At 57.0% G+C, this 25,611-nt stretch overlaps 1 protein-coding gene across 2 annotated transcripts; it reads left to right on the forward strand.

Annotated features, from left to right (window-relative positions):
• The first annotated feature begins 1,083 nt into the window (after window positions 1–1,083).
• On the forward strand, window positions 1,084–23,658 carry WFDC1 (WAP four-disulfide core domain 1). Of its 2 annotated transcripts, none has more exons than XM_042969503.1 (7): window positions 1,084–1,365; window positions 12,705–12,888; window positions 15,505–15,588; window positions 16,494–16,634; window positions 19,873–19,914; window positions 21,656–21,727; window positions 23,264–23,658. In XM_042969503.1, the coding sequence occupies exons 1-6, from the start codon at window positions 1,222–1,224 to the stop codon at window positions 21,712–21,714; spliced, it is 654 nt and encodes a 217-aa protein (XP_042825437.1). In that variant the 5' UTR covers window positions 1,084–1,221; the 3' UTR covers window positions 21,715–21,727; window positions 23,264–23,658. The 2 variants fall into 2 exon arrangements, 1 of the variants encoding a protein (XP_042825437.1); XR_006211909.1 differs by lacking the exon at window positions 23,264–23,658 and adding an exon at window positions 16,913–17,028 and having other exon boundaries at window positions 1,116–1,365; window positions 21,656–21,693.
• The last annotated feature ends 1,953 nt before the right edge of the window (window positions 23,659–25,611 follow it).

Genomic DNA, 25,611 nt, shown 5'->3' on the forward strand with positions numbered 1-25,611 from the left:
GTGCCAGCCCCACGCCGTGTCCTGGGGGCTAGGAGATGCGCCTGACTTTTGTCCTGCCTCTCTTATCTGCAGACGAGGCCCCCTTCCTCGCAGGGTCGTCGTGACGGCTACATTTGTTCCGTGCACCGACGCAGGCCAGGCCCTGTGCAGGCAAATAAGAGAGGCGCGGAGGCTTGACCTTTTGGAGCTGGCGTCTGCCTCGGGGGTCTCTGAGCCCCTCCTGCCACTGTCGCCAAGACGACAAAGTCAGTGTCACAGGGGAAAGAACTGGGACGCGGGGCGCAGGCTTTCCCAGCAGCACGCGGACACCGGCCGAGCTGGTTCGTCACCCGGGCGCGTCCCTAAGTCTGGGGCTGGGGGGCCCTTCTGTGGTATGTCGTGGGGTCACAGGGGCCTGGGGTCGAGCCCCAGCTCTGCCGCTGGCCGCCGGACCGCGGGCGGTCTTGCGCCTGTGTTTCCTCTCCTGCGAAACGGGCGTCACCAGAGGGGCTGCTTGTGCGCAGCCGGCGACAGAACGTTCGTGAAGCGCTGAGCCCGGCGCTTTTCGGTGCGCGGTCCGAACACATGCGGGCCGGCCCCGGCAGGCACACTCACGACGCGTGCAAAGCTTCGCCGACCCCTCCCCAAGGACCCCACGACGCAGCTGTCCGCTCGGCCGCGCGCCAGGCGAGGACGCCGAGGTTTCCGCAGCCGGGCTCGGCCGGTCCCCACTCAGCACCATGTTCCGAAGAAGCTTCCATGGGCAGAGCTTGTCGGCTCAGCTCAAAACTTGGGTGAGGTGGCAGCTGTGAGCCGCCCCACCCCCACCCCCACCCCCACCGGCCCAGGGTCCTCCCCCCGCCCCGGGAGCCAGCACACCTCCTCCGGGAGGGGACCGAGCCTGCACGCAAATGCTCATTATCCCAATGTGTCCCGGCCACGTCTCTGGCGAGCCCGTGCCCCCCTCCTCCTGCCTCCACCGTCTCAGCTGCCCGGGCTGCAGACATCTATGTGGCGACTCTGCGGCCAGATGTTATAGGGCAAAGCTAAAAATAGGGCGGGCCGGCCACCGGCAGGGGTGGGGGTAGGGGTGGGGGCATGTGCTGGGCGCCGACACATGATCCGAGGGGCCCGGCCGAGTGGAGCTGAGAGCCCGGCGGACCGTGCACGCTTCTGTCCCCCACTTGCAGGCCCCACCCCCCCGGCAAGAGGGGCCCCTCTTCTCTGCCCGTGTGGGAGGAAATGCCTTCTCCCGGCCGCGGGATGGGCAGCGGCGGGAGGAAGGTCATCTGGGCTCTGTCCTTCCTGCTGCTTGTCCGCGAAGCCAGTTCTGCCAAGAATATCTGGAGACGGGCGCTACACACCAGGCTGGCCGAGAAGCCCCGCGTAAGTGCCCGGGGCGGGGAGGCCAGGAGGGGACGGGCGGCCCCCAGACTCGGGCGGGCCGGCACGCACGTGTGCCAAGGTCGGGAGGTGGGCAGATGAGCTCCCCGCCCTCGCTCACGGCCCCTGGTCTGTGAGCCAAGAGGCGGAGGGCGCTGTAAAAAACGCGCAGGGGGATTGTGACACGCTTTGGCCCACCAAAGAGGACAGCCCCCACTTTGAGACTCCCAAGGGCTCGAAACTGAGCGTTGTGTTCTCAACCATCAACAACCAAGCGTTTATAAGATATAATTAGGCATTCGTGCGGTCATTTACTCGTTCAGTAAACATTTAGTAGAAACTGCTCTGCTGGGTCAGGCACTGTGTGCGGTCCTGTGGGTTCAACACGGAGACAGCGGCTCCCACCCTCGGGGGGGACGTGGTCGAGTGGGGGAGGCGGTCGGGTGATGTGTGCTGGCGGTACGAAGGGATAGGACAGCACAGCAGAGGGCGGGAAGCGTGCACCTTGGAGCCGGGGGTCTGGGTTTGCATTCAGACTCTGCTGCTCACCAGCTGTGTGACTTCAGGCGACTTGTTTGACATCTCTGAGCACCAGCGATCTCACCTTGAAAAGACAGAGTGTTAGAGGGATGCGGTTCTTTCAACACCTGTTGTTCATTCACCCCTGTTTACCGGGCACTCTTCTAGGCTGTGGGCATATAGACAGCGGTTCTCTGCTTCGGGGAGATCGCGACGTAGTGAGAGAGTAAGTGAGAGATAAGGAAAACAGGTGCCAAGGAGAGAAGTAAGGCAGGAAGGGGACCAGGAGAGAGAGACCGGGGGCAGGAGGGTATAATCTTATTTTTTTTAATTTTTTTTAACGTTTATTCATTTTTGAGAGAGAGAGACAGCGTGAGCAGGGGAGGGACAGAGGGAGAGGGAGACACAGAGTCCAAAGCAGGCTCCAGGCTCCGAGCTGTCAGCACAGAGCCCGACGCGGGGCTCAAACTCACGAACTGCAAGATCGTGACCTGAGCCGAAGTCGGACGCCCAACCGACTGAGCCACCCAGGCGCCCTGAGGGGGTGCGTGTGTGATCTTAACGCCCCCCCCCTTTCTAGCACAGGGAGCACAGGGGTGGGGAGGAGTCAAGGAGACAGCACTGACTCTCGCAGGATTGAACGAGTCCCCTTAACATAGCAAGTGCTCGGTGCCTCTTGGTGACTTCGTGAAATCGTTGTGAAACTGGGTGGCGCTTGCCACCCCAGGTGGGATATAGGACCCTCGAGGTGAGGCCTGATTGTGTCTCGTTCAGTGCAGTGTTCCTGGTGCCTGGCCAGGCGTCTGCCATTCAGTCGGCACTCGGTACGTTCCTGTGAATGAATTATGGGCAAACGCACTGGAAGCCCAGAAGAATGTGTTCAGCTCTGCTCCAGAAGAGTCAGGAAAGGGTCTTCCAGGGTTGGGGACATTCAACATTGGGCTCTGAGCGATGAGTAGGAGTTTGCCAGGTAGATCAGTGGGAAAGGGGAATGTTTCATGACTCCCGCCACGGTGAGATGCTTGAAACCGTATCGAGGCTAATCTCAGCCTCCAGGGCTCACGTTCTCCAGCTCAGGCAGGAGGCCACCGGGAGTGGAAAAGAATAGCAGCAACTGAAATGACGGTAGGTGTTTGGAGAAGGGAGAGCGATCCCTGAAGGCCTCCTGGAGGAGGGGAGACCCTGGCCAGATCTTGAAGAACTATTAAGGATTAGGAGGAGTAAGGACATCCCTGGAGGAAGACGCAATGTGGGCAGAGCGTGAGGCACAGATCGTGTATCTGGGAGCCCCTGAGGGGGCCCTCACTGCAGGGGAGGGTTTGTGCAAGGAGGGAGAGAGACCCCTCTCAGGTTTGACACCTCCTTGCTCTTTGCTGGCCCAGCGGGATGGCTCATTTAGGACTTTGGTTCTCGGACCACAAAGAGATCTCCAACGTGTCGTCTGGGCTGATCTCCACTTTGTCCCACAGTAGAGGGGGGAGGCTGGGAGGCTGGGGACCCTGGGCACGGGGTCGGCGGGGGGGAGGGTGGTCTTCAGCCCTGACCCCGGACCCTCGAGGACCGGGGGTGGGGGGGCAGGTCAGGGTGAGGAAAGGCCGGGTGTCCCGTAGGGTGCTGAAACCCGCTCTGGAGAGTTAAATAGAGCCCTTGTTAAAATTAAACCAGGGGCGCCTGCGTCGCTCGGTCGGAAAAGCGTCCGACTCTCGGTTTCGGCTCAGGTCACGATCTCGCATTTCAGGCGTTCGAGCCCCGCGTCGGGCTCCACGCCGACAGCACGGAGCCCGCTTGGGATTCTCTCTTCCCCTCCCTCTCTGCCCCTCCCCTGCTCGCTCTGCCTCTCTCACAGTGAATAAACTTGAAAAATTAAAAAAAAGAAAATAATCAAAGCATAGAGCCACTGCCCAGCTCCTCGCAAGGCGCCCGCCCTCGAGGTGGCCTCACAGGGCACCTGCCAAGGCTGGTTGTAGGGCCTGGGCCAGCACGTGGCTGCCCCTTCTCCCTTTCTCAAGGCCCAGCCCTGGGCAGAGAGGGCAGAGCGGGCCCAGCGCACTTCCTGGTCGCCGTGTCCACCTGCCTTCCTGCCCGAGGACTTAGAGACACGGCAGAGAGGGAGGCACGGCCATCTGTCCCCAAGGAGGCCACTGGGGGGCTTGTCGTGAGAAAGAGGGTCCCCCCTCTGAGCCTCGGCCTCCCCACCTACAGCGTGGGGGGGCGGGCAGCAGCGGCTTTGCCCCTCCTCTTCATGTGCACTATTAAACACAAAACCAGACCACGGGGCGCCTGGGGGGCCCCGTCGGTTAAGCGCCCGACTTCGGCTCCGGTCATGATCTCGCGGTTCGTGAGTTCGAGCCCCGCGTCGAGCTCTGTGCCGACAGCTCAGAACCTGGAGCGTGTTTCAGATCCTGCGTCTCCCTCTCTCTCCGCCCCTCCCCGCCCCCCGTCTCTCGAAAATAAACATTCACAAAATTAAAAAAATAATAATAAACATAAAACCGGACCAGACAAAAAACATGGCACCAAAATATTTGCCAGGCTGGATGAAACAGAGGCAAGATGTTTGTAAATAGCCCGGCCGCCCGCTTTGGGGCGCTCGGTCCATTCGGTGGAGCAGGCGTTCGATGGGAACGGTGCTTTCCTGAGCCCTCGCTATGTGTGAGGACAAGCACTCGCCACCTGTTAAGTCTCAGGAGCCTCCCAATTTACCGGGTGGGGCCCTCTGCAGCCACTATGTCGCGGGGGACCGGGTGGCCCCAGTTCTCCGCGTGTCACCACGGCTGAGTCTGGCTCATCCCCCAAGCTCCCGTCCAGGGCAGCTGGAGGTCGCTGGGCAGTTCGCACCCTGCCCAGGGGCGCCTGCCTGGCAGAGGGGGCGCTGAGGGGGTGCGGCAGGAGGAAGGGCTGCCTCCCCAAGCTGGCTCCCCTCCCGAGTCTTTTCTCGCGTCTTATTGTTGCTTATTTTTTTTTTTTGCGAAGTTAGCACGAGTGGGAGAGGCAGAAGGGCTCTCGGATACGACCGTACCTCCCTGGCTGGGGGACACGCTCAGCCGACACCCAGGACGGGCCAAGATGCTGGGGGTTCCCACCAGGGGAGCAGATGGGACTCGAAGACAGACCTGGCTTCCTCATCCTTGGGCGGGACACCTCTGAAGAACAGTCTGTAGGGTGTCCCAGAGGTTCCCCTCGGGTCTGAGCGCCAGCTGCCCCACCCCCACCCCCGCCTGTCAATTGCCTGCGTATTAACGCCCCCTGGATGGGCTCTGCCCCTTCCCGGCCCGCTGGAGCTTCCTGGGACCCCTCCCAAGAACCCGCCCTGCCCTGGAATCCTGGTCTCGGGCGTGCGTGGTGGGTTCCACCGTGTCCCTCGAGAAAGAGATGCTCAGATCCTAACCCCTGGTTACCTGGAAACGGGACCTTATCTGGAAACAGGGCTGGTGTAGATGGGATTCATCAAGACGAGGACACTCGGGAGTGAGGCCGGCGCTCCCTGAACCCAGTGTGGCTGGTGAGGAGAGGGGACCCAGAGGCAGACCCACGGCGGGGAGGCCAAGTGAAGACAGAGGTGGCGAATGGAGAGCTGCGTCTCCGAGCCAAGGGACGTCACATTGCCGGGAGCCACCAGAAGCCGCAGACCAGCTTGCAGAAGAAACCAGGCCCCCCCACCTTGATTTCCGCCTCCTGGCCTCGCGCCCCTGTTGTGTCCAGCCCCCAGCTTGTGGGGCTTTCTCAGAGCGGCCCCGGGGACACCCCTGTGGTGTCCAGTTTCTGCCAGTTTCTACTGCTTGCCGCCAGCAGCCCCGACGACAGACCTCGCCCGGATGAGGAACTCGAGGCCCTGGTGAGACGTGACTCACCCCCAGGCCGTTCCGGCCGGGGACGGGCGAAGCGGTCATTACACCGTCGGAGTCCCGGGGACTCGCCTCACTCCTCGGAAGACGTGAGCTCGCACCCCCCGCGAGACCCCCATCATCGGGACCTCTAAGGCGCCTCCGTGCAGAGGAGCGAGGGCTGCTCGGGGGCCCTGGGGTGTTCAAGGCCAAGGCCCCGTGGGTCCTACCTGGGGGCGGGAGAGGCGAAGTGACGTGCCGAGGGGAACAACCCCACGGTTGGCCGTAGCCCGGTGTCCCGCACGTCACGGGCACGCGGAAACCTCTTCAGAATGGGGGATGGCGGGGGTGGCGATGAGCTGGCCGAGTCACTTTCTCCTCCCTGCAGCCGGCTTCCCCATCTGAGGTTCCGGGCCCGAAATCAGTCCCGGGCGGAAATGACCAAGGGAAGAAGCATCCAGGGCAACCGGGTGGTTATCATCGGGGAGCTTGCCCGCGGGAGGGAGGTGAGAAAGCAGAGAGCTGGAAAGGTCCGGAAGCTCAGAAGGAAAAAAAAAAAAGAAAGACTACCAATCCATGCGGTGGAATATTATTCAGCCATAGAAACGGGAGTGGGGTCGTCCCACTTGCTACCGGAGGGATGAACCCTGAAAACATTCTGCTAAGGGGAAAAAGCCGGCCACAAAAGGCCACATCCCGTAGGATCTCTTTGCGTCGACTTTCCGGAATAGGCAAGCCCGTAGACACAGACGGTCGGTTAGAGGTGCCGGGCGCTGGCGGGGAGGGAACGGGAGCAGAATTTCCGTGTGGGTGATGGGCAAGCACACCCAGGCCGGGTCGTCGTGGTCTTAGCTTTCGGTCTTCTCCTCGGAAGGCGGTTCCCTTAAGTGCTTTCATATCACCTCGACTTCTCCCTAGCATTCAGCCCCTTTAATATGATGTGCATGCTTTTTTTTTTTTTTTTTTTTAATGTGGCTTTAGTTTTTCATTACCCGATTTTGCAGATGGCAGAAAAAAAAAAAAAAGGCAATATGCTTGCGGTCTCTGTGTGACGTCTGGTTTGGTGTTTGTCCCTTGTCCTGGAGCTGAGCCCCGTGAAGGGAGGGATGTCTTCTGGTCCGGCCCAGCATTGTTTGGAGCCAGCCCGCCTGGCACGTAGTCGGCCTGGGGACTATGAATGTACCACGAAGGGAATGGATAAGTTACGTTAAAACCTTCCAGAACAGGATGGAAGGGGATAGAAAGTTCCAGAAGACTTCCTAGTGCGCCGCAGTGCCCGGGGGGCCCCCGGCTAAAGGAGTCGGTCGAGTTTGCCGGCAACATGCGCTGCGATGAGGTCATCGCTGGTGTGAGATCTGGGACTTTGCGTGCCTCTCTGAGGAAGTCCCTTAGCGATGCACCCAGTTCCGCCCCCAGAGCCCAGCGCTGAGGTCCCAGGGCGTCAGGAAACGGCATTCATCAACGCGCGCTGAGCTGTAAGCCCCTGTTCCAGGGACAGACGTATTTTTAGACTTTTTGACGTCCAAATTCCAGAGGAAGGGCAAGTAACGCTTAGAGGAAAATTGGCTTTCTTCCGGCACCAAGCAAATCAGGCCTGGGGCGCACTTTTATTAGTCTGGCCGTTAAGTTGCTGGAACATTCCAAAGAAGGGTAAAGCTCTCGCACGCGGAATGAAGTGGGTGGAGAGCAGAGGGAGGGATGTGGGTAAATCGGGGCAGCTTTGGAGATTGGATTCCTTCTCCTTAAATGGAAACGGTTCAAGATTGTTTCCTGATTATACAAGTAATGTTTACTGCAGAAGAAATCCAGACAATACCGAAAGTGGCAACCGCGTAAAAAAGCTCGAATTCTTCGTCCAGGGCGTAAGCCCCGTTGGCATTTTGGTGTGTGTGTGCCCCAGCAATCCCGTGAAAACAGGTGTACTCACATTTTTTTTTTTCTCTTCGTGGCGTTTATTCACAGTGTGTAAAAGATGTCTTATGGAGATGAAATTCACGTCACGTGAAACGAACCATTTTTTTGGTTTTGTTTTAACGTTTATTTATTTTGGAGACAGAGAGAGACAGAGCATGAACGGGGGAGGGGCAGAGAGAGAGGGAGACACAGAATCGGAAGCAGGCTCCAGGCTCCGAGCCGTCAGCCCAGAGCCCGACGCGGGGCTCGAACTCACGGACCGCGAGATCGTGACCTGAGCCGAGATCAAGGGTCGGACACTGAACCGGCTGAGCCACCCGGGCGCCCCCCGTGTCCTCTTTTCAAAGGCCTCTGTTGTGTTCCGCGGTGCAGATGTGCCATTCTTTCTTCAGCCGGCCTCCTTTGGTTGCACAGGAGGCTGCTGGCTTCAGGAGAATCCACACTTGAACTTGAAGGATTGGCGCTTTCCGCCGAAAGGGGCCAGAATCGGTATTTCCTTAACCCGCTTCCCCGGGGGCACCGGCAGTAGAATGGCCCCGCAGATCCCCAGGGGCCTCCAGAACTCTCTCCCAGAGGAGTGAAAAAAACCATACCCACCTCGTGGGAAATCTTAAGGGGGAGGCGTTTTTATCCGAGTAGGGCACACCGCCCTGGAGAGTTCTTGTCTGGGCCGTTCCGTAAATGTGCGTGCAGCAGCTGTTTGGAAACAGATTTGCAATACAGCCCCTTCGCAGGCATGGAAATAAAAGCTGGAAATCACGGGTTGCCCTGGGGTTTTCGCGAAGGGTGTTGTCGTTCTGGGGTGAGCCGCCTCGTCTGTCCGGGCGATTTGACGTGCCGTTATTTTCTTTTCGGCCGAGGGGCGCTGGAGGGCCGGGCCGACTGGGGTTGCGAAGGGTGGAGCCTGGGACGAGCTCTCTCCAGAATCTGTGCCCGGGGGAGGTGGTTCTCTGACTGTGTCCTGAGCTGGGGCTGGCGCACTGGTGGCGGGCAGGGGTGGGGACGTGGGAGGGGGAGGCGGGGAAGCCCCAGATCCAGACAGACCCGACAACAAGAACAGTAAGCGTAATTCCAAGAGGCTGGAAGGTGCCTGCGGCACAGGCGCGACCTCATCGGCTCCCACCACAAACGCCCGCAGCACACGCGCCTCCTGCGCACATTTTGCGGAGGAAGAAAACAGAGGCTGAAATAAGTCCGTGGCTTTCCTGCATGATCACAGAGCTACAGGATTCAAACCCAGACTTGTCTAGTGCGTTAGATCCCTGCCGAACTCAGCCTGAACAGTTGACGAGGTCACGGGCCTTAGCCCCATCCACCTTGCTACGCTCAAAAACCAGACTCAGCTCCTAAGTTCTTGCCCCAAAGAAAGAGAGCAGTCATCTGGGGAAAGTTCTGAGAGGAGGGAACAGTGTGTGGAAGGCTTCAAGGCAAGGAGGAGGAAGGCGTCTGAGCAAACCTTCAGAAATTGAGGCTGCTGATTCTAGATGTATAGTTTGGATCCATTACTGGGGCCTCTGGAGAGAGACGTGTAGACTTGGGCTCATGACCCTTCTCGGCCTGTGGCCTTGGGCACACCTCTCATTCTGCAGGCCTCAGGGGCCTCATCTTTAGTGGGGATAACAATAGGACGCCCCCCACCCCCCTGCTGGCCTCATGCGACCAGAGCAGGTGCTGAGGCTTGCTAAGAGGTGCCGAGTTGGAGAGGGGCCCCTGTTCGTGGAGACCTGGGGGAAGTGAGCTCGGGGCCAGGCTGGCATCTCAGGTGGGAGACACAGCCCGTGCAAAGGCCCGGAGGTAGGACCGCTCCAGGGACCTCAGAGAAGCCAAAACGGCTGAACAGGGATGCACAAGGGAGGGGTGAGTCTGGGAGGCAGAGGGGCTGGGGGCGGGCACCAGCCAGCTTTGGCTGACCTTTACCCCTTTGTCCTCCACGGGAGGGGGCCCCACTGAGGGTGATGTATTTCTCTCTCTGATAAAAGTTCTCTCCCAGAGCTCCTAAAATTCACGCTTTTTCAGGACCCTCTTCAGGCATCACCTTGCATGATATGAAATATTTTCCAAAACATTTAATCCTTTAATCTGGGCCCCTCGGTGACATCGGTTCTGTATCACCCACGACCATCTGTTGTTTCGGCCGCACCGTAAATAACTCGGGAGATTTGACTTCTAAGGCGCTTATCTCTTTTGTCCTTTCCAAATTCTGGGAGACGACGTCTGAAGGTCCCTCAGAAAGCAGGGGCACATCTAAAATTGATCTCTCTGCACACCCCTGCTGGGCTGCCATTAGGAAGTCACCAGACTGGGAGGCAGGGGCTGGGGTGGGGGTGGGGAGGGGACACAGGGTTTCACTTCTGATCCGCAGGCTGCAGTCAGTCCCATAAATGAGGACTTGTGTCCGAACAGGCCATGCGGAAGCCCCCCGCCCCCCACCCCGGCCTCCCGACCACGCGCGGGCCTTTCCTCATCACCCTCCCAAGGAGGCTGGGCGGCTGCCACCTTGCATTAGGATCACAGTGGTCAGGCCCCAACGGGAGTCCAATTTTGTTCATTCTGAGGAAAACGAAGTAAGAGCTAACGGCGCGGGGTTGAAAATTATTCACGATGATACAGGACTTACGGGGACCGGCCTGAGCAGGGGGTGGTGAAAAGGCTGAACCAGTTTGCAAATCCGCGCTCCGGTCTCCCCTCTGTTTTGGGGGGAGAACCACCAGTCTTCTGCAGCCTTTGTTTCCTTATACGCCAAATGTTGGCTTCATTCTTACATTTCACGAATTAAATGGCAGACATATATATATAGGAGAAAAGAGGACTTCTCTGGGCGAAGCTGGGGAGGGGCCGGGAGCCCCGTCCTCCCCAGGCTGCCCCTGCCTCACTTGGTCCCTGCTTTCTTCTCCCTCTTGCCCTCCCTCTAAGCCCCACGGGTGCCCTGGGACGTAGTTTGAAAACCGGTGGTCCTTGGGATGACACTTCCAAAATGCACCTGCTCTCGGGACCTATCCTCGGTGACCCGACGCCCCCTACAGGGCATTGGAAGCAGCGCATAGACTTTGCAGCCTCCGCAATAGCTGGCGCGGGTGGGTGGGGGGCAAGGATGTGGACACATTTTTGACCTTCCCGCCTTTTTTTTTTTTTTTAACTCCGTTGAGGTCAGAGGGCATATGCCATTTTGCTCCCTGCTCTTTATTTTCCCTAACATATCATTAAGTGTTTTTCCTGTCGTTAAACATGCTTTCATGGGGCGCCTGGGTGGTTCCGTCGGTTGAGCGTCCGACTTGGGCTCCGGTCATCATCTCGCGGTTCCTGAGTTTGAGACCCACGTCGGGCTCGGTGCTGACAGCTCGGAGCCTGGCGCCTGCTAAGGATTCTGTGTCTCCCTCTCTCTCTGCTCCTCCCCTGTTCACTCTCTCTCTCTCTCAAAAATAAGTATTAAAAAAATTACAAATGCTTTCATACGTACTTCTTTTTCAAATGTTTGATCGTCTTCTTAAAACTGAAAAAATACTGTGTGCATGGCAAAAATAATATTGAAGCAGGGCAAATGAATACCCAGTGAAGAGACACCCCCTTGGCTGCTTCAGAACTGAATTCTTCTCTCCAAAGGCCATCTTTGATAACAGTTTCTTGCGTATTCTTGTGTATCCTTCCAAAAATGTTCTGGGCAGGCATATACATATTACATGAGTGTGCATATGTGTATTTTAAAACGTAGGCGTGTAGCGTACAAACTGTTCTGCACCTTAATTCTTTAATGTTTATTTATTTTTGGGGGGGGGAGGGGCAGAGAGAGGGAGACACAGAATCCGAAGCAGGCGCCAGGCCCCGAGCTGCCCCACGCGCGGGGCTCGAACCCACAAACCATGAGATCCTGACCTGAGCTCAACCGACTGCGCCACCCAGGAGCCCCCTGCACCTTCATATTCTTCACCAACCACCATATCTTGGCGATCTTTCATCAGTGGGTTAAAGGCAGATTTAATGGCCACACACTACTCCAGTCCGCAGACAAGCGTTATCTGCTTGTACAAGGGGGCAGGATTTTGAAGTATGGATACATTTGCAGGGGAGCGGAGGCCAGGGGCAAATAGGAATTTAGATGGCAGGAGCAGTTGAGGAAGGGGCCAAGAGGTGGGGGAAGCCTGGGTGGTTTTTCCCAATGAATCTATTCTGTGTGTGTGTGTGTGTGTGTGTGTGTGTGTGTGTGTGTGTAGGGGGGTGTAAGGCATGCTGTCCGCATAGCCCACTTTCAAATCCAGAAGCAGAACAGTGTTCACAGCATGGATGGGGGCTGGTGTCGAAGGGACCCAGTGTGGGTTGCCTGGGGTGACAAAGCCTCCCAGCCTCACCTCTAAAGTGCTTATTTTATTCGTCATGTGCCCATATTTCCTATATGGTAAGTACTGTATCTTATTTTTAACTTTCTATTGAAACATAATACTGAAAAGTAGGAAAATCACGTGTCCAGCTTCACAACGTGAACACACAGTGTAACCAGCACCCAGATCAGGAAGCAGAACAGGGCGGGCCGGGGCCCCTCCTGGTCCCCACCCACCGGGGGGCCACTCTGCGGACTTCTCACACCAGACATCACCATTGTCTGTGTTTGAACTAAAAGTATCAAAGGAACCACACTGTGTGTTCTCTTTGGAGCTGGCTTTTTCCCCCCTCCGGTTCAGTATTCTGTTTGTGAGATTTCTCCAAGTTGTGTGGGTTTATCCGTCTTCGGTGTGGGTTGTAAATCCTCAGAGCTCTGCGTAAACATACGGGTTGTAAGAGAGATATACGTAGAAATCTATGGGTGTATATATCCATGTGTGTATACGCAGACACGTGCACACACGCACACGCATGCACGCACACGCATACACACGCACACGCGGACACGCATGCACACGCGCACATACACACGCACGCGCGACACGCATGCACGCACACGCACGCACACACGCGCACGCAGATCCGTATCCGGAGCGGGCGCAGAACAGGGTCGCCTCTTCAGGCCGGCTGCCGGCAGACGCCCACCTCCGCTGGGCGGCGACGGGGACCCGGGGACCGGGTCCGCGCCGCTGACGCGAGCTCTCCCCGCAGGCCGAGGAGGCGGGGGGCCCCCGGCAGCCCCGCGCAGACCGCTGCCCGCCGCCGCCGCGCTCGCTGCCCCCGGGCGCCTGCCAGGCCGCGCGCTGCCAGGCCGACTCCGAGTGCCCGCGGCACCGGCGCTGCTGCTACAACGGCTGCGCCTACGCCTGCCTGGAGGCCGTGCCGCCCCCGCCAGGTAGGCGCCGGGGCCCGGGAGTCGGGCGGGGACGGGGGGCGCCTCGGGGAGGGGCGTCGCCTGCGTGCGAGAGGGGCCCGCGGAGCAGGCACCCCGGCGCGTGCGGACACGCCACTGCCCTCGGCGCGCACGGCCTTGGAGAGGCCGGTTCCGGGGACGACGCCCCTTCCTAAGGAGATGCGGAGGTTTCTCACTAAAACAAAAAATACACACGTCCGGCTCTTCTTACAAACACGGGACCGCAGCCCCTGGGCCACCACCTGCTGGGGCCCCAGGTACCCCTAGAAGGCAGCGGGGCCCTCCGGTTTTCCCCGGAACCCCCACCAGACCCACTCACCTTCACCTCCTGATCCCCGCCCTGGGGGTATTGGATGTGGAGACTGACCTCAGCAGTCCGGATGGGGTGTGCCCCAGAGAGGCAGGGGGGATGCAGACTCCTGGGTTCGAGTCCATGGGCTGGCTGGGCAGCCCCTGAAACCCCCCCAGGGACTGAAACGCAACTCCTGGAGGGCTCTGAACGGGGTGGCTGCGGTGGCAGGGAGCAGATCTTTCACAAGGGGGTTGTTAAACCTTAATGACGACTTCTTTGGCAGAAAGAGCCCTCGGGAGCTCGTTCGTCTTTGAAGGGAAGGAGTTTTAGATCCCTTCTGGACAGGTTGGGGGTGGGGGGGGGGGGTGGGAGGGGAGGGAGCCTGCGGGGATACTGAGGAGTGGGTAGGCAGCTGCGTCCCCCCAGCGCGGAGAAAAGGTGTCCCTAAGTGGGTAGGATGGGGACGCAGTATAGTCTCCTTCCCTCTCCGTTCTCCTTGGGGCTGAGGCTTTCGATGACAGCCTGCCTGTGTGGACTGCCCCTCTCAGGAAGAGGCGTCCGGGTCCCATGGGCCTCGACTGCTGAAGGCCGCCTGAGAAGGCAGCCCAGCCCTTCCTCCCAAGGCCAAAGCAAGAATGACCACACTTTGTTTTCTTTGGGGTGAGGTCACGGCGATGACAAGGGACTCGGCACCCTTAATTATGCTCATAATTACAATCCACCCTGTGTTTAAGCACTGCCTCTTGTCCGGGGACTGGGCTGGTACTCAGGGCCAGGAGAGCTCCTAGAGGGCCCTTTATTAAAAAAAAAGACAATATGGCACCCCCCCGCCCCCTCCCCCCGCCAGTGGAAGGAAGCACAAGGAGGTACTTCCCTCTGGGTGGGTAAGTCAAAGAAGATGCCACTTGCTTTGGACTGTGACAGCGTGCAGGTGTTCTCGCCTCGCTTGCCACCTACACCAGGTGCTTTTGAGCAGTGCGCAAACTATACACCTGTTCATGACACTCCTGACAGCCTTTCCATACATTATCTTGTTTAATGCTCATGCGGCCCTGTTTTACAGCCGAAGACACTGAAGCTCAGAGACGCTGAGTTGCTTGCCCAAGATCACACAGCAGGCAACGCTGGGAGTGTCCACTGCCTTACGCCCTGAGTGCAGGGCTCTGGGGCCCCTACTCCAGCATCTGGGCCCGTATGTGGGAATCTCTCACTGCCTGGAACATCCTTCCGCGGGACACCCACACAGCTCCTTCCGATCTTTGTCCGGAGGTGGTCATTTTTAGGGAACATCTCTCTCTCGAAATGGCAAGCCCTCCTCAGGCCATTCCTCGCCCTCCTTTCCCTGCTTAATTTTTCTTTATAGCACAGTCTGGAACACCGTGTTTTATTCACTCATTGACTGTTCTCCCCACTTGAAGGTCAGCCGCATAAGGCAGAGATCGGTCTGTTTCCTTCACTGCTGGACGTCCCCCATCTAAACTAGACTCTAGGCATCTGAAAAGTACTCAGTGGAAATGAAAAGAATCAACGCATCAGCGAGTGACTAGCTTTCACTGGCCAGGCAGAGCGGTCCGATTGTTCGTTGGTCGCAACGACCAGCAGCTGACCCGTTGAGGCAGGGAGTGTCTCCAGTCTGCCATGGCCCTACCTGGCTGGCTTTTCTTACTTATGTTACCTGCCTGCACCCTGGAGGCATTTGGGCGCTCCACCCCTGCTTTGGGATTTTGAACACTTTGCAGCCCTACGCGTGGGTTGGTCCTCTTGTTAAAGATGTATTGGTCACAGAGCAGGCCGCGATGCTATGACAGAAAGACCCATAAGCCCAGGAGCCCAACCTATTTACTCCTCCTTTGGTTAATAGGCCCGAGGAGATGGGTGGTCCATGGCAGGTAGGTGGCCCCAGTCCAGTCATCCAGGGACCCAGGTTCCTTCCACTTGTTGCTCTGCAAGGTCAGAGTGGCTCCCAGGCTGCAGGCAGAGGGACAGCACGGAGCAAACAGGCACCAAACCCCGGGCGAGAACAGAAACTTGCGTCATCGCCTCTGCTGACATCCTATTGGTCAGAGCTCAGTCACGTGGCCACACCCAGCTGCAAGGAACGCTGGGAGATGTAGTCTCCAGCTCGGCCCCAGTGCCTAGGCGAAACTCAAAGTTCTGTTACTGAAAGAACTGGGGGAATGTGCGGCAGGGAGCCTCTGTGTTTCATCGTGAAATGTAGGCACCCCCCCTCGCCCCGTTCCCAGAGGCTGGGGCGTTTCTCAGCTGCCTGGGGCGGGGCTCAGTGTAACCATGTATCGTTTTGTTAGTTTTAGACTGGCTAGTGCAGCCGAAACCTCGATGGCTTGGTGGCAACGGCTGGCTCCTGGATGGCCCTGAGGAGGTGTTGCAAGGTGCCTACGGGGAGAAGCCCACCCCAGCGTCAGAGTCAGGATCCCTCCTTCTCAGGCTGTCTCTGCTGCGGCAGGCTGCCTGCCCTCCAGTACCTCAAATACTCGACCTAGAACGGTGGTGACGGGGGCTTGGCCAGACTCTCAGAAAACGCAGAACCGTATAGGGCTCGACTTTCCCTAGGACTGGGGGCCTCCTCCTCCCTGGGTGGAGACTTGAGAGGGAGGGGTTTGGGGTGGCTTTCAGATCCCCAAAATCATAATAAGGGGTCCACGGCTCCGTGGTGACGACTCCTCCGGGTGGGTGGGGAGCAGGCAGGCCCGGGGTCCTCAAAACTTGAGGGTGGGAGTGTGTGCACGTGTGTAGGTGCGGCTGTGCCTGTGACCCTGCACGCATGCGTGTGCGCGACTGCGTCGGTGAGGCGGCACGGCACCCGTGTGGCTGTCCTTGCGCTGCGTCTGGATGTTTGCGTGTCTGTGTGCATGCAAATGTGTGTGACCGTAGGTGTGAGTGTGTGTGTGTGTGTGTTAAGAGCCATGGGTGGCGAAAATATGTGTGTGTCCGGAGTTGTGTATGAACGCGTGTGTATGCCTGTGGCTGTAGATGTGAGCGCACGTATGCGTGTGTCAGGATTTGTGTGTGTGCATGTGTGAGTGCGTGTGTGTGTCAGGCCTTTTTGGGTGAAGTGTGAGCCTCTGTGTAGGTGAACGTGTGTGTACGTGTGTCACGATGCACATTAGGGTGTTTGGGATCATGTGACTTTGGGCTGTGCGTTGGTGTGTGTGCGCGTGCCTATGTGCGTGTGCACGAAGGTGTCACGGTGAGCGAGACGCAAGGCACAGCCCGGGATCTGGGGGCAGATGGTCCCCTGCGTCCACCCAGCACGCGGCCTGTGTCCCTCCCACAGCCGAGGCCTGCAGCACCACGGAGGACGGGGCGGAGCCCCTCCTCTGCCCCTCGGGCTACGACTGCCACATCCTGAGCCCCGGAGATGTGGCCGAGGGCATCCCCAACCGCGGGCAGTGTGTCAAGCAGCGCCGGCAGGCAGGTGAGTGTGGGCGCCCAAGCCGTGCTCTTGGCGCCTGCCCCACCCTCCCTGTAATGCCCCGGGGGGAGGGGGGGAGGACTGTCCCAGAGAAAACCACCAGCGCCCCCCAAGCCTGGCCGAGAGCTCCTCCTGTCCTGCCTCCCCTCTTCTGAGTCGTCTCACCCTGCAGGGGACACAGGCCTTGGAGCCCTGCCACCTCCTAGCTGGGAACGGGTGCTTCAAATCTCTGAGCCTCAGTTTCCTCATCTGTAAAATGGGCTGATAATATGCTACCCCAGGCTGTGTCATCTGTGTCATAGAAGAGGGAGAACTCGAGGTCGGAAGCTTCTCTACACCGTCTGCACCGTAGAGGGGGAATTCTGAGCCTGTCCTCGGGCTGCAGAGCCCGTGTGGGGTGCGTGTGCACGTGCGTGTGTTCTCCCCGCCCCCAGGGATGGTGGGAGCCTTCCGGATAGAAATGTTAGTGAAATTCCTCTTAGCCTCGTTCCGAGGGGGCTGTGGGTTAGCAGTAATTGTTGGTGATTACGTGGGAGTTTGGAAATGTCTCGATCTCCAACGGTGACCTTTGGAGCAGGAGCCTCGGGGAGGAGTGGGGGCACTGTGTCCCAGGATAACCAGAAAAAAGCCGCTTATTTAAGATTTATCTTTTTAAGCTACATATTTGAAATGATTTGAGACTTCAAGGCAGTAGTGCCTTGGCCCCTCCATCCCGGTGACCCATTATGGTCTCTCTCTTCCCTCTCCAGCCCCTGCTGTCTCTCCTGGGGGACTCTCTGAGAGTAGGTTGCAGATCTCATGCCTACACCCAAGATGCAAGGCTCCTCTGAGAGCCAGCTTGTCGGGCGTGCCGGTGACCGTTTGGGTTTTACGGTCCATCCGCCTTGAGCCCGACATCTGAGGGGTTCATGTCTTAAGAGGAACGTGAACTTCGACACAGGCAGGAAAGCTGACTCTTCGGAGAGCAGGGTCTGGGGAGTCAGTGCATTTCTCTGGGATGGGTATGAGGTCACTCGGAGGCTGAGCGTCCCGTGTCCCCCAGGCTTGCCTCTGGCAAGGCGACCCTGCCGGTGCTGCGTGAGGACAGGGGATCGTCGTGCAGCCGCGAGCAGGGGAGATCTAGTTTGTAAAAATGACATGACGGTGCGTGGAGGGTGTCCAGCTCCAAACATGCCTCTCTCTCCTCCCTGTGGTGTGGCGGGCCAACACTTGTCCCCAAGGAGGAGGAAGGCCCCAGAACGCTTCATCGCCGCCAGCCTGGAAAAACCCTGCCATTTGCTTCAGAAAATAGTTTTTGCCCTGGTTGCTGATAAGCTATCAGCGCGAGGGTGTGGATCGGCTCCTCGGGGTTCTGGCGCCCTGTGTGATAAATGTCAGTGCTGGCCCTGAACACCCTGACGCTTTTTAGGACGGCCGCAAAACAAGGAAACCAAATGTCTCACTGTTACCCAAGGGTGATCTTTAAAATGGAGACGAAATTGGCGAAACAGTATGTTAGTTTCCAGTGTGTGAATGTGCTTTGTTGACAGTGCTGATGCCCTGGGGGGGGGGGGGGCCGGGTGCTCATCCATGGCGGTGTTGCCCAGAGAAATTTCTGCGGGACCTACCAGACGTCCTTGGCACAAATGTTTCCGCACACTGATAGGCTGGCGACAAGGGAGGGGGCGGTGGGGTCGATGACCATCAACCGTGGGAATCCTCAGTAATTTGAGACGTCTGAAGTTCCCGAGTCAACCGCTTTTTAAAGTTCTTTTATTTTAAAATTCTTTTATTTTATTGTAGGGGCGCCTGGGTGGTTCGGTCAGTTGAGCGTCTGAATTCATTCAGCTCGGGTCATGATCTCGCGGTTTGTGAGTTCGAGCCCCGCGTCGGGCTCTGTGCTGACAGCTCAGGGCCTGGCGCCTGCTTCGGATTCTGTGTCTCCCTCTCTCTCTGCCCCTCTCCTGCTCACACTCTATCTCTCTGTGTCTCTCAAAAATAAACATTAAAGGGGCACCTAGGTGGCTCAGTCGATTAAGCATCCGACTTCGCCTCAGGTCATGATCTCACAGTCCGTGAGTTCGAGCCCCGCGTCGGGCTCTGTGCTGACAGCTCGGAGCCTGGAGCCTGCTTCGGATTCTGTGTCTCCCTCTCCCTGTGCCCCTTCCTCGTTTACGTTCTGTCTCTCTCTCTCAAAACTAAATAAAATAAAAATAAAAATAAAAAAACATTAAAAAATAATTTAAAAAATTATTTTATTTTAGATGAGGGGGGAAGGGCAGAGAGAGAGGGAGAGACAGAATCCCAAACAGGATCCACGCTCAGTGCGGAGCCCAAGGCAGGGATCGATCCCACAACCCTGGGATCATGACCTGAGCTGAAATCAAGAATCTGACGCTCAGCTGAGCTCCCCCCAGGAGCACCCCCCCACCACTTTTTTTACATACAAAAATGTCAGTTTCGTGTGGTTCCTCCTATCATTTGCATATCTATGGTTTAAGGGAAATTATTTGTTTTAACCCTCAAAATAATTTTAAGAGGTGCCAATTCTCTGCCCATTTCCAGGTGAGGAAACTGAGGCTCAGAGAGGGTTAGCGAAGCAGGGCAATGAAGATTAGCTACTCAAGTTACTTTGTTACGTGCACTGCAGACATTCAGGTCTCCTGGGAACAGACTCACAAAAGCACCGTGTACTCCCCATGCGAATTGCACACCTCGTCATGACCTTTGCTGAAGGATACGTTGGACTTCTGCTCCCGGTTCCTCTGTTAACACAGTGGTTCCCAAACGTTTTGGTCTCGGGACCCCCCCTTACACTGAAAAACCATCGAGGACCCCACAGAGCTCCCCCTTGTGTGGCCACGGATGATGACCACGTTAGAAACTAAAGCCCAGGCGTGAGAAAGATTTGTGTGTTCATTCATTTAAAAACGACGACGATAAACGCGACGCGCATTCAAGAGAAAGAGCGTTTCCTTTAAAGGTCACTGTACTTTCCAACACACGTACAAATTGAAGCTGGGCATTGGTTCACGTCTCTGCAGTTCTCTCTCATTTGTGCCTGGGGAGCAGAGAGACGCTCACGTCGGCCCCTGCACTCGATCCGCTGCGATATTGCCCGTCACGCAGCGTCTGGAAACTCCATGCACACCTGGCAGGGAACGAGAGCGGACGCACAAATAATGCCTTTGTATTCTTAGGAAGATAGTTGTGGCCTCTTGAGCTCACTGGAAGGAGTTTCACCCTCTCGCTTGTTTTCCAGATGGGCGATTCCTACGACACAAGTTTGACAAGGAATACCCAGGTAGGAGAAGAAACCACTCTTCCTTTGCAGAGGGCACTAAACGGGGGCACTGAGAGTTTCTTGGGTGAAAAAAGAAATCTAGAACCCCATTGACTCTTTTGAGGGCTACGGTCTGAAGCTGCTGTGAGGGGAAATCCCCGTTTCTGCCCAGTCGCTCGTGTGCCATCAGGTGGCCCTTGGGGGTGAGGTGGTGGGATGCCAAGCCACTTCCGGTGTGAAAATCTCTCCTCCACCCCGAGCAGCCCTCCAGGGGCACCTGACACGGCAGGGGCCGTTCTAGGCTGCAGCCTGGGACTGAGGCAGCAGTTCAGGGATGTCTCCCCCGGGACAAATTGAGAACTAGGATTAGAAAAGAACGTAGAAGCCCTGTTGCCTGGTGGTGAGAGGAGGTGGGAGCCAACGAGGGGCTCATAGAAGACAAATGGCTTTGTGTTAAATGTTACAACTTGGTACTGGGTGTGTTTTAGTCCTTCCTACTTTCAGGGGGTTGGAAATATGGCTGACACTCTTCTTCTATCTAATCCTTCATTGATCTAGCCATGATGTATCCATGCGTCAATCTATCCAATACTGTTCTTCTATCCATCTTTCTATCCTTCCTTCTATCTGTCCTTCCTTCCTTCCTTCTTTCCTTCCTTCCATCCATCCATCCATCTATCCATGCATCGATCTATCCAATACTCTGTTCTTTTATCCATCTTTCTATCCTTCCTTCTATCCATCCTTCTGTCCTTCCTTCCTTCCTTCCATCCATCTATACATCTATCCAATACTGTATTCTTCTATCCATCTTTCCATCCTTCCTTCCATCCTTCCTTCCATCCATCCTTCCTTCCATCCATCCATCTATCCATCCATCCATCCATCCTTCCTTCCTTCCTTCCATCCATCCATCCATCCATCCATCCATCCATCCTTCCTTCCATCCATCCATCCATCCATCCATCCATCCTTCCTTCCTTCTATCCATCCATCCATCCTTCCTTCCTTCCTTCCATCCATCCATCCATCCATCCATCCATCTATCCTTCCTTCCTTCCTTCTATCCATCCATCCATCAATCCATCCATCCATCCACCTACCTGTCCATTCATCTGTCTATCCATCCGTCCATCCATCCATCGATCTATTCTTCCATCCATCATTTCTTTATTAAGAATTTACAGCACATGTTTATCAAGCATTGGTCTTCATCCTGTGCTAGAGGTTGGGGCTACATTTGTGGACAAGACAGACCCAGTCCTTCCCATCAGGCGGCTAACGTCAAGCAGGAAATAAATACAAACCCAAGTAGTTACTTAGTAAAAACAGTGATCAGGGTGACTGAAGTCACACTGAGGACACTAGGGAAAAGGATACCTTGGACTAGGATACCAAGGAAAGCTTCTTGAGGAGGGGCCATTTGAGCTCAGCCTACAGAGTAAGAATTAGTGGGCAGAGGAACAGCCAGTGTGAGAATTCTGAGGTTGGAAGCACCTTGGCCATCGCGGCAGCTGGAGTGTGCAGTGAACAAGGGGGACAGTGGCGGGAGACGGGGCCAGAAAGGGAGGCAGAGCCAGACCACACGGGGGCTGTGGCCACGATGAGGAGAGGCGAGAGGCTGCAGGTCGGCCTTGGATGACCTCATCTGGGGGGGAAGAAGGCACAGGGACAGGGAGCCAGGTGTCCGGACTCCACGTGGCAGTGGCTGGTGAGCCGCAGAAGACTCGCCCGCCCTGACAGAGCTCTGCTCTCTTTGCAGAGGGTGACTCCAAGAATGTGGCCGAGCCCGGAAAAGGACCCTTGAGGCACTTTCAGTGAGGCAATGGGGCAGGTCAGTCCGGGGAGTGGTGGCCGGTGGCAGGGGAGGGTTCGGGCGCAGGTGTCCTCGGTAGCTTTACTCACCAAGGTGACCGGCGGGAGGGGGAGAGTGGGGCTTTACCCGGGGCTAGAATTTCATAATTCCCTTGCGGTGTCCCAAGTAGGCGTATACGAGAAGTGGCTGTGTCACCAGAAGTTTCCAGACCACCCGGACCTAAATCCAAAGACTAGGCTGCAGCCTTCCTTTCCATGCCTGGTTTTAGGGCCTCCGTGAACGGCCGACGAGTCCCCCGCTGCCCCCCGGAGTCTGTCCCTCTGTCCCTCCCTCGGTCACACAATACGGTCAAGTGCCAGCTCCGAGACAGGCGCGTGCCGGGCACTCGGTTCCTCAGCAGCCCTTCGGGACGGCCGGGCTTCCTGCTCCTAGGGGCCTCCCCCCGGCAGGAGACGACAGAAGTCAGCAAGGAAATCGGCCTGCGATGCGTGTCGTGAAGGGAACGGACGGGGGCGTGAGGGAGAGTAGCCAGGTCGGGGAGGGGCCGTGCGCGGAGCTCACGTCTGAGCCAAGATCTGAGACGGGACAGAAGAGCCGCCTTGGGGCGGCCTGGGGAACGGGGCCTGGTCAGGGTAGCTGGAAGAGTAGGAGTCCCAAGGGCAGGAGAGACCGTGGCTTCGAGGAGCCACGGGGAGGCCACCACGGAATGACGGCGGCGAGGCTGGCACCAGAGGGGTCCCCAGGGAAGGCCCTGCTCTCAGATGAGATGCTGCAAGGCGAGATGTGTGCCTGTGACCGGGAGCATCTGCTAAGAAAGCCTGAATGCCCGCCCCACCCCGTGAAGACCCCACACGTGTGCCCACGGTAAACAGAAGCCCTTGAAAGCAGCCAACGCCCCCCAGAATGTCCTTGAAAGGCAAACATCAGGCTTCAGATTCCAGAACATTCTGGCGCGAGTCCTCCGGCAAGATCTCGAGTCCTCGAGGATTGGTGCCAGCGTGTCTCTTACCTCCTGATGCCAGGAACGGTCCTTGGGGTGGGTCTGACCCACCTCGGGCAGTGGCCTCCCATGGGGATGCGCGGGGGTGCGGGGAGGGCGATGGGGTAGCACGGGGCGTGAGAGGCAGTTTACGTGATGGAGAGGGATGCGTTGAACTAAACAAGATGATGCCCAGAGAGACTGATGGTAAGTTAAGAATTCAGTCCTAGGGATTGGGGCGCCTGGGTGGCTCAGTCGGTTAAGCGTCCGACTTCGGCTCAGGTCACGATCTCGCGGTCTGTGAGTTCGAGCCCCGCGTCAGGCTCTGTGCTGACGGCTCTGAGCCTGGAGCCTGCTTCGGATTCTGTGTCTCCCTCTCTCTCTGCCCCTCCCCTGTTCATGCTCTGTCTCTCTCTGTCTCAAAAATAAATAAAACATTAAAAAAAAATTTAAAAAAAAGAATTCAGTCCTAGGGAAACGGTATCTTCCTGCTATTGGGGGGGCGGGTGGCACAGACCGTGACCTCTGTCCTGCCCCCAGCAGCAGCTCTCATTCCTTCTCTGCTTCTCTTCCAGCCAGCGCGCAAGAACATTCTTCCACTTTCTACTAAGCCTTGGAAACCGTTGGACCAAACACGATTTGACCCCCAGAGGCCATGCCCAGCTCAACAGAGATACTCAGACACAGGACACCTGGCTCTCGATGCCAGCATGACCCGCCTGGCTGGGTGGCTTCGCGGGAGCACTGGGTCCCCGTGTGACCATCCGGGGAACACAGCACACCTAGCAGCCCCGCTAGACCCGGAGACCCCGCGGAGCCCACCCTGGAAGAGGTCACTGCCTTTGTGAGCTGTGTCAAGCCCCCTTCCGTGTCTGTGTTGTTACGCATTTCTTCCAGATTTGTCTCTGGGAGGCATGTCCCTATGCCAAATGTTCTCAAAATAAATCGCCCCTTACAAAACAGAAACGAACTTACCTGCTCCAGTAAGATTGGTAGTTTTAACAGCCCCTCCCCATGATCTTAAATCACATGCGCTCAAGCCCTTGAACCCTGGAGATGGGTGGGGGCGGGGGATTCTGGGGTGAGGCGTCAGCTCAGCTCGGCTTCTGGAATATCCAGCCTCGCGCTCACTGCTCTGGGTCTGGGTTGGATGCCTCTGAGACAGACCCGGGGAGGAGGGCTTGTTGAAAGCGCTTTGTTAGGAAAATTCCCGGAGGACACTGGCCGGAGGGTAGGGAAGCTGGGCGGGAGGAGGAAGTCAGGCAAGATGAGGAACAAGGGGTAGATGCTCAGAGGGGCCCCCACTTGGCTTAATGAAATTCTTAGCGGTGGTTGACCAAGGGGCCCGCGTGTTCATTTTGCAAATGGTGCCGGTGGCCCTGGGTCACACCGTGGACGGGGCCCCACTGGGGCGCGTGGAGTCTGGAAGGCTGATGGGGGAAGGGCTGCCCTGCCAGGGTGGGGACCCCGGGGGCCTCTGTCACACACATCTCAACGGTGGCCGTGCAACATGGGCGCCCACACGCGTAGGCTTGTGGAGAGAAATGCTCCTGTGCACCAACAACTCATCCCTTTCGGAACAGCCCCACGGTGACGGGTGCGGGTCAGTCGTCGGGAGGGCCTGGCCTCTCGAATTCCAAACTGGGCTTGCGTGGGGTTGACCCCCGAGTCCCCATATTTTAAAAACAAGCAGCCCTCCTCTCCCCGCCTCCACGACCGCGCACTCACACCTTCTCCCACAAGGTCCACACGACTCTATCAAAACGTGCAGACTGGGCGTAAGCAGGCCTGGCGGAAACTTCCAGGGAAACGGAGGAACAGCCTTCTGGGAAATCCCGCATCGCCAGCGCTCTTGCGGAGGCAGAGGACCGTATTGGCAGGAACACTCGGAGGCTGGCAGCTCGGAGTGGAAAAGTGATTTGAAAGAATTGGATCTGTCCGTGCTGACCTCCTAGGAAATACTTTATTCTATCTATTTCACTTCTTTTCTTTTCTTTTTTTAGGGAAGGCGAAAGAAAGAGCCAGAAGCTCTCCCAAAGAGGGTAGGGGTGGGCACCAGGAGGGGGTCTCGGGAAAACGCATGCACGAGGGGTGGGCAGACTGTCTCCTAGATGTCTACACCAGAGACCTCCTTTTACAAAGGAGGACGGCGGACCCCAGGACGTCTTGTGACCTGCCCAAGGTCATTCGCCGCCCGGCAGTGACAGGTGGGCAGTTAATCCTTCCGAGGAGGTCCCTCTGTTCCTGGCCGGTGCCCTATGTTGTTACATCATGCCTCATGGCAACCGTAACACGGGAGCCAGCTCCTTCGGACCACGTACCGCGTTCCAGGCGCCTCTGTGAGCCCTTTAAAGAAAACCAACAGGTCATCTGGGCTGTCCCAAGCCGCGAGGAAGACACTATGAATACCCATTTTACAGATCAGGGAAACAGAGACACAGAGAAATAAAGTCACTTAGCAAGTGTCACACAGCTAGTCAACGGCAGAGTGAGGTTGCAGACCTAAATAATAATCCGATGGGAGGTGGGGGTGGGGAGGGATTTTTTTTCTTTTTCTTTATCGACGAGAAGAAGCCTTTAATTTGTGTAGCTATATGAACGCGTGTAGGTACCGAATAAGTTTTGAGTAAAATATTGGACTCGATTATGGCATTCTCCTACCTACGGTCATTCAGAGCAAAGAGATATCACATACTTATTGTTGTGCTCCTGGGAACCACGGATTCTAGGAAGGTTTTCCGGAAAAGATTGTAGAAGGGGAAGAACACATTTGTTCTCCCCCGCCGCTAAGTGTCACAGTCAGATTAGACCTTCTACCAAGGTCGTCTACCCCCGTTTGTCTTTTTAAAAAATAATTTTTAAACCCTTCTTATCTGAAAGAATGGTGCCTTTACAGGACGTGCAGAGAAATGGACAGGGGCGC

The sequence above is a fragment of the Panthera tigris genome, chromosome E2, assembly GCF_018350195.1.
Source record: "Panthera tigris isolate Pti1 chromosome E2, P.tigris_Pti1_mat1.1, whole genome shotgun sequence".
Taxonomy (NCBI): Eukaryota; Metazoa; Chordata; class Mammalia; order Carnivora; family Felidae; genus Panthera; species Panthera tigris.